This window comes from Pseudomyrmex gracilis, unplaced genomic scaffold (genome assembly GCF_002006095.1).
Source record: "Pseudomyrmex gracilis isolate BER0280 unplaced genomic scaffold, ASM200609v1 scaffold_56, whole genome shotgun sequence".
Taxonomy (NCBI): domain Eukaryota; kingdom Metazoa; phylum Arthropoda; class Insecta; order Hymenoptera; family Formicidae; genus Pseudomyrmex; species Pseudomyrmex gracilis.
Window position 1 is genome coordinate 278,640 of NW_018020640.1, and position 13,395 is coordinate 292,034.

At 41.4% G+C, this 13,395-nt stretch overlaps 1 protein-coding gene across 1 annotated transcript in view; it reads right to left on the bottom strand.

Annotated features, from left to right (window-relative positions):
- LOC109853922 (RNA-binding protein Musashi homolog Rbp6-like) overlaps positions 1–13,395 on the bottom strand; it is a 68,469-nt gene that overhangs the window by 45,985 nt on the left and 9,089 nt on the right. The window contains exon 3 of the mRNA XM_020426492.1: positions 8,721–8,852. Within this exon, the coding sequence (XP_020282081.1) occupies positions 8,721–8,776 (56 nt within the window). The 5' untranslated portion in view covers positions 8,777–8,852. The remainder of the gene's footprint in view (positions 1–8,720; positions 8,853–13,395) is intronic.

Sequence of the window (13,395 nt, forward strand, 5' to 3'; positions counted from 1 at the left end):
TACAATGTTTTGATAAATATCTAGCGACGCGACCGGCGCGCGTGCGACGAAAGGCGACAATTGCCAAAGATATACACGAAGCTCGTGCCGCACCATGAATTGAGGCTAAATTAACTCGTAGTACACGAAAACGTTTAGTATTTTCCGGTGACACTCCGGTCGGCCGCTTCTCGGCCGATGGAAATAAAATTTCACTTTGGTTTTATGAAATTTTGCGAGAGTTAAAATTGCGCGTCCACGTGCGTTGCAACATTCGCTGTTCATGAATAATCGTATCGTTTCGTTTAATAACGGAGCAAAAATTGATTATTTGATAATTAATTTCGTTTACAACATGCACAAAAACAGCTTGCGTACCAATTAGAACGGACGATTATCGACAGAACAATGAGAGGCAAGTGATTTTATACACCATGTCGGAAGAATAAAAATTGACTAAAATTATTGTACGCGTTTGTGCAAGAACGAGCGAGCGAGTGGATTGGAGTGGTCGGGGAAAATGGGGAAGGGTATGGTGGTAGCGGCGAGGATTTAGTCGTCGAGTCGTTTAAATATCGCGGAAATTGAACCTATAAATTTCTGAGTGCCATAAATTGACCGACTTACCGCCCGTAAACGACGGGCGCTCTCTTTCATCTTCCGTCTACCTACCTACCTACCTACGTTTTCCACCTTCGAGAACACACAACTCGCGAGAGAGACGCTCGAGATACCGAAGGGCGAGAAATACGAAGCTCCGATATGTGACGGTAGGTATGTTCGGAGTATCATAGTAAAGAAACCGAATAAGAATCTTGTAAGTATCGCGAAGTAACGATTACGGTTTGCACACGCGCGTCGTGACAAATGTGTATGGAATATCGATACGCGCTTCGGTTCAGTTTTTTTTTTCTATCTCTCTCTCGTTTGACTTAAATCACGAAAATGTGCTATTAGTTTTAAATACGCGAGAATATGTTTTGAGACGCGCGCAATTCGGACGATTTGTCCGAAATTTAATATCCGGTTAAGAAAAAATATAATGTGACGGTTTGACGGATTTGACAAATGTTTCCAACTGCAACTTAACAAAATAGAAAACTGCGCTAAAGTGATAAATTATGCGAGAAAAAAAAATATGGATCGCGAAATAATAGTCTTGAGAAGCTTGTAAAATGTGATCGATAGCGAGATAACCGAGGAAGAGCAAGAAGAGACAAACGAGGGCATAAACTGGTCATGGTAAAAGAGCTTTTACTAAAGAGTGAAAAAAAAAAAAGAAGGAAGAGAGGCGGTTAAGTGCGACAATGTATTGAAGAAAAAATATACACGTAGAAGATGCGCTTCTGCCTCTCGCGGCAATAATGCGAAATGGCGGGCGCATATCTCGCGGAGCAATTATTTTTAAAATTTTTATTGTCCGCGTTGTGTGTTGTCATACTTTTAACCAAAGCACTTGCGAGAGGCAAACTCGACGGAAACTCATGAGCGGTTTGAGTTTTTTTTTTTTTTTTTTGAAATAGAAAAACAATAATACATTTATGTACGTTTACCTGGCGTGGCAAAAGTTGTAAACAAGTTTTTTAGACAACGATCTCTCTCTCTCGCGTTATTTTTTCGGTGTATCAAATTTGTATTTTGACTCGTTAGATTTTATTTACACAAACCATCTCGAACGACAACTACTCCGGAGCCGGATGTGATAATGATCTGTGACACCTCGCGATAGAACTAGGCCAAATTACTTGGCGTGAGTTCGACGCACACGCGAAGTCGCGTTGTAATTAATTTATGTAAACCGAAATTTATGTAAATCGTTTTAGCGACAGTGTGAAGAATGATGCGCACGTGAATACTTTATATTAAAACATTTTATTTTTGTGTTGGACAAGTGTTATCGACATTTTTTATAAATTTCCAACCAACAACTTGACGTGCGCGCATATATATTTTTATTATATCGCCTGACTTTCAAACCCTTAACAACGAAAATAAAAACACGCAACGATGGATTTTCAATAGCGAGTAGAAAAGAAAAAAGAAGCAAATGGCCACACACAACGCTTGCCTCGCAAGTAGTACAACATGCCTTGTGCCTGGCGTGCCAGCTGGTACACGTCGCGACGAGTTTCCCCTTAGAGAACAACTATCCGTAACATTCCACTTTCCACGATGTGCAAAACAATGAAAGAAACAAATACCTATGGCGCCGCGAACAAATAAGCAATTTACGTTTTAATGGAACACATTTTAAGCGATTGCAGTACAGATCGTGTGCACTGTCATAGCGATACGAATTGTTGCTTGAAACCGTGCGTGAATAGTATCAAAAAGAGTTCCAAAAAAAACATTTCAAAAACATTTAGAAATTAAATCAAGAAATGTAATCAACAAACTAGGTTGAAAAAGATTAAACGTTAAACTGAACTGATCGATGAACATGTTATCTTGACCGGTTTATTCTGGAACGCTTTCTAAAGTGTAAAATTATTATGTATGTTTGTATATGAAATAAATACGTATATAATAGAAAAAAGGAGAGAGAGATAAGAGATTTACAGACGATCCGTAGAAGATGTTGCGCACTGTGACAATTTGACTCAATCTTGTTAAAAGATATTAAAAATCGATAGATAAGAGGCGTAAGTAGGTGCGTGATAATTTGTTATTTTCGTTATATGTGTATATACATTACATATACATGTAATATTTACTGAACATCAAGAAGTTTCGAGCAGAAAATGTCACGTCTGTATTATTCGCGTCTAGAATTACATATCGCGGTTGCATCAGTTTTTGATATCCTGGTAGCGATATCACCGCATAAAATCGTTACCAAAAGAGCTGGTGGTAAACACGAACTTGCGTTCTGCTTGTGTCAAGCCCGATATTGTATCGACGTGAGGGATCCGAAAAGAAAAATTATATATATATATATATATTGTTGTAACATATACGCGGCGCGATAATTTAAGTAATTCTTTATCGTTTTTTCGAAAATCATTGGGTATTATTATACAACTTTTTCGCGTTTCAAAGATTTTTCCACGTAATTCTGTTAGCACAAAAGTTTTCTATTGAGAGACAAGTTTTGAAAATTAAGAAACGTACTCAGAGAAAAGTTGCTCAGAGAGAAGTTAAAATAAAATACAAAAAAGATAATCCTACTCAAAAAGATCTGATTTTGTACTCAACATCGAATCAAAGAGAGCTACACGAACTCTCCTATATACTGAGTGTCTAAAAAATTTTGACACAGCCGAAGTGTGAAGATAAATTGAGTCTCTATCTAAACAGAAGTTTATCACTTTGCAAAATTTGCAATATTTACTGAGTTATTAATTAATTGATTATAATGAGCACATGAGAAACGATGGTCCGAATTTTGCAAGTGTGATTTCCAGTTATTTTCTGCTCCAATTGACCGAATCTATTTTCAAACTTCAACTGTGTCAACAGTTTTTCAAACGCGTATTACTATTATTACTGCAAGTTACCGCGTAACTTACGTAAATTACGTTGAGATAATAAGACGAGGATTAGAAATATAAAACGCGCGGAACGACGTTTATCGGTAACGATTTTAAACGCGAGGATAATGCACAACAGATTGCGGCCGTGCGGTGTACCATGGCAAAGGCGCTACATTGGCCAAGGCAATTCTGCGACACCGGAAACTCTCATGGGTCGAGCCACTTCCACCGAAAACTCGTTTATACGACCCTGCTATGTGGTATGTAGGGCCATCGCTGTGGTTTCCCCGCCGGTGGTGACGTTGAGAATGTGCGACACAAGAGGCGATACACCCTCCTTCCGGACCGCCAAGATGGTCTCAAGAATTGTCCCTCGCGCACAGATTACGCCGTAAAAGTCATTTCCACGCAATTTGTCGAATCAAAATCGTACACACGCCGCACACCACGCGCGCGCACAGTGTCTCTCGGTAATATTATTTCACAAATATTACAAAATCGCATATTTATATTACCATATTTATATTTATATTAACAGCACAACACGGGCGCGCATTACGCGCACGTTATTATTGTTTTTATTTTAACGTGTAGTGTCAGTGAACACAACTCGTCATCGCGATGACAGCTAGTATATACCGTCTTACAAACCATATAATAGACATGTGACCTTAGTCACGTCCTATCAATCAATCCTAAAAACATCGAGATAAAAGTGCGCAACAATCAATATCGAGATAATCAATTCTGATTATTTTCACACGCTTTTTTCTGGTAGGAAAATATGCATATTCATATCCGTTTTTTTCGTTGTTCAACTGTTAGAAGTATCATGACTAAGTCACGTTTGTTCTTACAACGGATTTGTTTTCGTTGTAATTCTTGTCATCTCTCCGAATATACAGCGCGCTTACATAGCGACTTTATTTTTACGGTAATGAAACAAATTTCTTCGGAGAGTTGGGCAGAGAGAGAGGGAGAGAGAGAGAGAGAGAGGAGAGGGAGTAACCCATTTGGGCACCGGGATTTCTTGTTCCGGGATTTGCTTTTATGCTTTTGAGGGATTACGGAACGAGTGCATCGGCTGGTGTAAAATTGAAGATAATGGTACCGCGATGTGCAAATCATAGCCATGCATTGCGAGTTAATCTCGTCGGACTAATAGAATTTCTGACGAAGATCTTATGTACCGATTGAATGGAAATTGATCGAAAAATGGGACGCGCGTTTTATCCGATATTAAAATCTTTCAGATTCTTCCTCATGTAAAACGCTTTACGGGAAGTCTGCTTCGAAAATTTAAAATTCGAATATTTTCGTGATATAAATTTTGTACGATGAAAAATAAATATCCAGGACGACTGCGTTACACAAATATATATATATATACATGTAATCTACGAGCTTACGTCAATTGTTAGATAAAACTGAATTAAAAAAAAAAAACACAGGAATATGTAAAGAATAGAAAATAATCATATAAAGAAAAAAAAACGAAACAAAACATTTATTATGTCCGGTTAATACAATATAAAATTAAAATTAAAGTGAAATCATCAAAAAAAAGCGAATATTTCCACGATAGCAGCACAATTTTCCACGAGAGTGCATAAAATATTAAAACTCGTTTAGAAGTTACTCTCGAGCTGGAATTGTCAACTCTCATTAGATAAAAGCAAAAATACGAAACGAAGAAATATTATGCAGCAGCAGTAGCATCTCGGATGATGCAAAAAAATAGAAACGAATATTTGTTGCATTCCATCGATATATACGACATTCGTAATGAATTTATAACATATAAAAACGTGTCTAGCGAGCGAGAGAGAGAGAGAGAGAGAGAGAGAGAGAGAGAGAAAATAATACACAATATTTCACAAATTCATCAAATATTTAAACTCGTTTTTAGAAAGTTCTTCGCTAGAGTTGGAAGCGGTCGGAGCGCGATGCCGGCGTCCGAGATATCGCGATACACACGCTGCTCCTCTTCGAAATTTCCCTGTTTGCCTCCCTCTGCGAGCCAATGTGCGAATCGTTTCTGGAAAACTCGGCCACACACACACAGCAGATATTTCAATCTCCATCTCCGTCGGCACCGCTGTCGAGGCGTGAATTAATTCTGCGCGCGCGTCGGTCAGTAAAAATCCTCCGAATTCTTTGATCACCTACACGAGATGCCGCTGGCGTAATATCAATTTATGACGTACACGCGCCCGCTAACGTCGGGCTAATTGTAGACGCCACCCACTCTATCTCGTCGACCAATATACGTCGCGTGGGCGACCTCGACACCTGACGCGCGCATTCGCACTTCTGTCTAATTGTAAGTCGACGACGCAAACCAGAAAGGAACCGTCAACGCGCACACAGCTGTCAAGCGTGCGCAGTCATCTTCCTCAATGAACTGTCCGAAAATACGAGCACTATCTAGCAAACGCCACTTTCTCTCTATCCTCCTTTACTCCGATCTCTTCTCTCTTGCTCTCGCGCACAATGAAAATGAAGCACCCAGAACGTTATTTGTCATTTAACATCCTGTTACGTTCGTAACGAGGAAGCGGCCGAAATGGCAAATGTACAGACGCGTGAATAAACGCGTTCGCTGCAAAAACACGTCCGCAAATAGACCGATGCCTGAAGTCCGAGGGATATTTAAACGAGATAACGTCAACGACTCGAAATACATCGTGGGTGAGAGACACGTTTGTAAAATATGACGCAATAATATCGGGGACACGAAGTGGGTCTCAAAGTGTATCTTGCGCGTGTAATACACATGTATTTTTTTAGACATTCATCATCTATAAAAAAAAAAAAAAAAAAAATACGGATAATTAAAATATATTTCCCCACTTCCTTGCCTTCGTTTTTCATTTCGTGTCTTTCATTAACAACGTCCGGCTTTGATTATGTAATAATTGTACGGAATTTTTTGGTTGCGCGCATATTCGATTCATTATTGAATTCTTTTAATGCGAAAGATAGAAATGCGATATATATTAATATCACCGAACACACAAACGGTACTTATTTCCCCGATATAATCCTTTTCCGCGCTAATGCCGCTAATCGACATTCGAGCGATCAATGTGGCATTTAATCGCAGAATGATAAGCGGCACACAATGTGGCTTGTCACATCCTCCCGCATTATATAAATATCGCAGGCGCATATCTATCTACGTGAATTCTCGAATATTACAAATTTACGCAAACTCGCGCGGCCTCTCAACTATTTCGAGATTTTCAATCGCACACCCGCGAAGCCGGTTATTAAGGTCATGATATTTTTCATACACACACACACACGTATGTCTATAAATAATCAGAAGTCGCGCAGTAATCTAGAATTGTAGATTACGCTAGCTATTTTGAGAAAATTTCTGTACGCGCGCTATAAAGGTCTTGTGTACTGATTACTATTCTCCTTGTTCGCGCGCGCGCGCGCGCGATCTTCGACGCGAGCAGGGTTCGCAGGTCGGGAACAAAGAGCGCGGGCTGAAAGAAAGACCTAATCGCGAGTATACTTCCCTTTCGCATGGGGAGAAACGCGCGGAGAAGGGAGAAACGTGACGGAAAGGTCGGGAAAAGAAAGGGATTTTGCAAAAGGCGTGCGTGGCGCACGAGTTCTCATTTCAAGTCCGTGGGGTACGTTGAGCGAAGAGATTCGCCGAGTGTTCGCTTCTCTAAAGGAACTTTAATCAAAACCGGAAAATAGAAGAAACCTACTTTCCATCCCCCGTGTATCTCGTTGCTGGCGAGCTACTATCCCCCTCCCCCCCGTTTTGTCCGAGACGGACGATAATGCCGGCGTCTCTGACCTTCCGTGTGAGATATCCCGAAACGCGCGTATACAACAATGCCCGCCATTGTCTAGGCCACTTTATTGTGCCCCCGGACGACGTTCAAATATCATCACCCGGACTTCTCGGATGTGCTTGTGAACGAGTTCGCAACGCAACGTGTGCACAAAATGCTTGCCCCCCCCCTTAACGAGGATTAAAGGGAAATTAACGAGGAAACTTTAACAAGAGGAATTAAGTCAAGGTTGCGCGCGAAGAAAGCAAGCGGAATTTTATGTCATGATTAAAACAAGTAGATATAATGGGCTTCTCTCTCTCTACGCTTTGCGAAAGGCAAAAAATTTCAATTCCCAAGCTTAATCAGAGATGTATTTAATGACAAAGATTCAAGTTACAATGAACGATGATTGATGACGTCTATCAGCATTCTTGGCAACTTTCCGGAAACGGCTCCTCGGATATTATGAATTATCGGTGTAATAGGACTCATTTGGCGCGGACACTTTGTGATTTTCTCACGTTTCACTAAGTGAGAAAGACAGAAATAGAGAGAGAGAGAGAAAGAGAAAGAAAATATTCAAAATATTTAAATTAAAAATAGAAAACAAAGTGACTTCGTTGAAAACTGGCAGAAATATTTGAGAATATATCCAGTCGGCACAAAAATCCGTGAGATATCTTAAGAGATGTCTCCAAAAACGTCTAAATTGTTTTTAGCCATCTTTTAGATATCTTTCCGACGTTCTTCTGTGCGCTGTCTGGGATAATAATATAATATACATATCGAAGACTTCATTATCGATGCGCAAGTCCTTACAGCGTGTATCGTGCACTGTGTATAATACAATGATCGTATAAAAACAACTTAAGAGACAGAAAATACAGGTTTTATTATATACGCATTACCGACATGCAAATGTAAACATATAAGCTAATCTACAATTATAAAGCTGAGATAATTTTTCATGCACTGGAAATAATTATCGTATTTTTGACAATCGCGTTATTAACAATATTGTCAACTAAGCAATGATTTATAGCTTTCTATAAAGAAACAAAAAAAACAAAAAAAATGGAAAATCTTGACAGTTCGACAGTAAGCAATAAGATAGTTTTTCAATTAAATGTTACGTTAAACGAAGCGAATTTAAACAACAAAAAAGTTAATTCAATAACGAAAATTATTTTTCAAAATGTTCGTTTACGTGAAAGTCCGACTTCGCATTTCTTCGTCATTATCATACCGAATGTGATAAAAAAATGTTACATTTATCGCGCGTTATCAGAATAAAAATTCGATATTCACAAACTTACTTCCTTATGGATAGACGCAAAGTGTGATATTCGATAACCGTGGGACGCGACAATGATTAAACACGATTTCAGTTTGTCCGATATATATATATTAATAGAGACAATATCGATTTTGTCATAACGTTGGTTGAAATTATATAAGAAACACTTACCAATTCTCTAGTACACCGACGTTCGAGAAATTCGGAGGAAAACTCGCGGCCGCCATCGATAGCAGCAACTATAAATGCCCGCTGTGTGTGTTCCGTTAATTGTAGACTCTCTTCACAGCCCTAACACGTTTACTGAAACGAAAGGAAATAAAATATTCGTTGTTTGTTTTTAACGTCGCGTTTTTTTTTTCACAGATATTTTTACTCGGCGCTTGATGAAACTTTGTTTGTTGCATAATCGCACAATTCGCTCTCTTTCGAGAAATTTCGATATTAACAAATTTCTCTGAATTCAAACACATGTGTGATTGCGCGTTTAAAATACATAACCGTATGTGTGTGAGCGCACGTGTGAGTGTCGAATAAAAAACTGACGAGCAAAGTGGTGAATATATGCATTACATATACCTATAATTTTATCCGCGCGGAGAGCGATTAAAAATTTTTTAATTGCTATCGCGCACGATTTTGTCGTAATTGTGATCCGCTTCTCGGATGATACGAAGATTCAAAGAGCGTGACACACACACACACACACAACGGCACTGGCCATCTTTCTTAAAAAGTATCATCGCATCTGCTTTGCATACTACTCGTGCCTCTCGCACGTACATGCGGTATAACCATGTTTGCGAGGCGACACACAGCTACGCACGAAGTTGAACGCGCACACGGAAACTCGCACCTCAGCCCATCCTCATCCCCTTTCTCACATTACTATCTGCCGCTTTTCGGGCTTCGGTATCGGTAATGAACGATCTATTGTGCTGGTGGATGCTCTTTCAGGCAAGACGAAGAAGACGAGATAGAATAGAGAGAGAAAGAAATATGTATACAACCGGCTAAGAGTAGATAACGGAGGTTGAAGAGCGGAGATAGTAGACTGCGCGAGAGTGGCATAGAGGAGGTATGAAAACGGCACTCGTTAATGGATTCTCACTCCCCCGTGCTCTTTTACTCTCTTTCTTTCTTTTCTCAATATCTTCTCCCTCACTCTTTCTTTTTCCTTTCTCGCGTTCTTCGCTCTCTTCGCACTTGGGTTTTTTTCAATCTATATACCCACACGGCGACGCAAGAAGAGGTCGCTCGTTACAACGATGTAGATAGACATCCGGAAGTTCCGGTGCGATCACCGTGCAGTGTTTCCGAGATTTGTAACAATCGCAAGACAAACACACAGAACATTTCTCGATACGTCGTGTAATCCCGATGTTGCGATAGGGGAAATTATTTGACCGTCTGAACCGCCCCGTATAATAACGAGGGGATCATCCCTGCCGCGCGGAAATCTCGTTTAAGTTTCTCTCGTGATTTCCAAGAAGCAAGGGTTAACCTCTCGATTAATTAATCGGTTGTGCAAACGTATATATACATATATATATATATATATCTCGTCTCTTCACGTATTTTACACAAAAGGCGAAACGTAAAAGAAATATTTACTAAATTATATTAAAAAATAAATAAATAAATAAATGTAAAACACGTTATCTGTGTTAACTTGAAATACACCCTTGTAGGAATTGACGAACGGCCCAGTATTGTATCAATATCGGCAAACGAGGCTCGATATTGGTACGACAGTAGTAGCCAGTACTGGGCGAATATGCTTAATGATTAGATCGAGCCAACGCTGGCTCTTAAGCTCGGCACGATACTTACTTCCGAGATTGGTCAGATATGGATTTCAAGTATTGGCACAATGTTGCAATTTTATACTAACAAGACAATCTTAGCCAACACTGGCTAAATATTCTTAGTGGTCAGATAGGCCTAAGATCAGTAACTTATATGACGCCAACATTGTGGCGCCAATATGTTGATCGCAGGAATGATTTTCGATAAAATTAAAGTTTGAACATTGGCTCATCCGTGGTGCCAGTATCGGGCCAGTCGTTTCGCCGGTACATAAACGACTCTTGGCAAGACAACAGTTTCAATATTGGTCCTGTCTTCTTGCCAATACTGGCCCAATATCGGTCCTGTCTTCTTGCCAATACTGGCCCAATATCGGTCCTGTCTTCTTGCCAGTACTGGCCCAATATCGGCCCTGTCTTCTTGCCAGTACTGGCCCAATATCGGCCCTGTCTTCTTGCCAGTACTGGCCCAATATCGGCCCTGTCTTCTTGCCAGTACTGGCCCGATATCGGCCCTGTCTTCTTGCCAGTACTGGCCCGATATCGGCCCTGTCTTCTTGCCAGTACTGGCCCAATATCGGCCCTGTCTTCTTGCCAGTACTGGCCCAATATGTATGTCGAACACTGGTGAACAAACGGGCCAATATTGGGCTGTTATAAAATACAAAAATGGGACAATACTGGACCAATTGTCAATATCGAGTATCGGCTATAAAGGTTGGGCCATTGTTGGCCTAGTAGTATTACTGGAAGTCTGTCGGCAATTCCTACATGGGCAGCTAAGATATTTGATGAACGTTACCGGAGAAAGCTTGAACTTCTTTCTCGCAATTAAATTAAAAAAAAGTGCGCTCGCACAAATTCGCTGGATTTGAGTTTCCGGCGCACTCGACGCGACGACCATTCAACATGTCGAAGAGGACGGAAAGACGAGTTTTCGCTAATTAGCGAAAATATCCGATAGAGAAAGAGGGGGGAGAAAGAGAGAGAGAGAGAGAGAGACTCGCATCGTCAAGGCGGACGACGCGCGCAATCCGACGCGGATTAGAGAATACGACAAAATCCATTGTAGTCGATCGAGCGCTGCCATTGTCCGCCGCCATTGTTTGTGCGCTCGCACGGCCGTGATAAGGGGGCACGATTCCGCCGCTTCCCGCGAATGACAGCGCGCGACCGAGAGACAACGCTATTATTATCTCTCTTTCTCTCTTTCTCTATTTCTCTCTCTCTCTCTCTCTCTCTCTCTCTCTTTATCTCTCTGCAAACTGCTGACGGTGCGAGCTGCATCGGCGCCATTATTGTCATTATGAAATATTTTCAACAACATTTCGAAGATAATTGACAACAGAGAAAGTGGAAAGTGTCGTGTACTCGTTCGTGTAAATTTTACTGAATTGTTTCTTTCAAAACGAAAGAGAGAGACAGAGAGAGAGAGAGACTGAATTTCCCGGCAAATTACGAGAGTAATAACACACGAAATGTCTGCTACAACTACACACGAACGTATCTACACAAACGTATTTATATTTTCGCTTCGGTGACTTGTGCGGAGAGCGCGATATGTGTCGTGACGAATATTCATTATGTATGGCGGTAGTAACTGCGCAATCTCGCGCACGAGAATCCGTCGTTCTCCGCCAATGATGATCTCGCGTCCGCGTGATTATCCGCGTTTATCAACTTGCGCGATGTCGCTTGCTATTCGTTCCAAGTTCGAAACACACCGACGAACTCTCTTCCAACTGACAAAACGAAGGTACTGAATGGAACGCGCGAGAAACGCGCACGGGAGCAAGAACGATCTAATCAACATTGACGGAATCAAAGTGCCTTAATTAATGCAGCCTCGCTCTGCGCCGTATGTAGAGTAAAAAAACACATACATATATATATATATGTATATGTATCTTTGTGCATATATCCACTTCGAAGAATCCGTCAAATTCAATCGCGTTACAGTCCCGATTGAATTGTTGGGCGTCGATAGAGCGCGAACGCGAAATTCCACGAATAGAATATACTTTTGTTCGCGATTCGCACCAAGAATGCTTCTTCGACGATAACAGACTACGAATATAATTCGATTCTCGCGAACGCGTTGGATCAATGCGTGGACGTATTATCCGTTCGAAAATAGCGCATACATACCGCGTTCGCCGCCCGTTTTGCATGTGATCGATGTCCGCGGAAACGCGCGATACGCCGCACGCCCGTTTGCAAGCCGCGCCTGACTATAAACGGAAGACGGCGCGAAACTCGGCGGCCGGCGCGCGCGGCAACAGCCGCACCGTGTCTACTTTCTCTATCTGGTCTGACTAGGAAGTCGTAAATCCCCTTCGCCATTTGCCGACGCGGGAGCGCGTTTTATGCAGTGTGTATCCGCGCCGGCAATAAAAGCGAACGAATGCAATCGAATCGGTGCCAGGACACCGACGACGCGCGCTCTCTCGTAATCTCGCGTGTCTCGCCTCTTCGGCAACTTTTCGATACGATACGGATATAACGACACCGGTATATAAGAACACTACGGGGCGCGCGATAAAATCCCATAGGTCTTCTTCTTGTTCGCAGTCGGATATTTGGAAGTTTGAAATACACAATTCCGACAATACCCATGTAGGAATTGCCGACAGACTTCCAGTAATACTACTAGGCCAACAATGGCCCAACCTTTATAGCCGATACTCGATATTGACAATTGGTCCAGTATTGGCCCATTTTTGTATTTTATAACAGCCCAATATTGGCCCGTTTGTTCACCAGTGTTCGGCATTCATATTGGGCCAGTATTGGCAAGAAGACAGGACCAATATTGGCCCGTTTGTTCACCAGTGTTCGGCATTCATATTGGGCCAGTATTGGCAAGAAGACAGGACCGATATTGGGCCAGTACTGGCAAGAAGACAGGACCGATATTGGGCCAGTACTGGCAAGAAGACAGGACCGATATTGGGCCAGTACTGGCAAGAAGACAGGGCCGATATTGGGCCAGTACTGGCAAGAAGACAGGGCCGATATTGGGCCAGTACTGGCAAGAA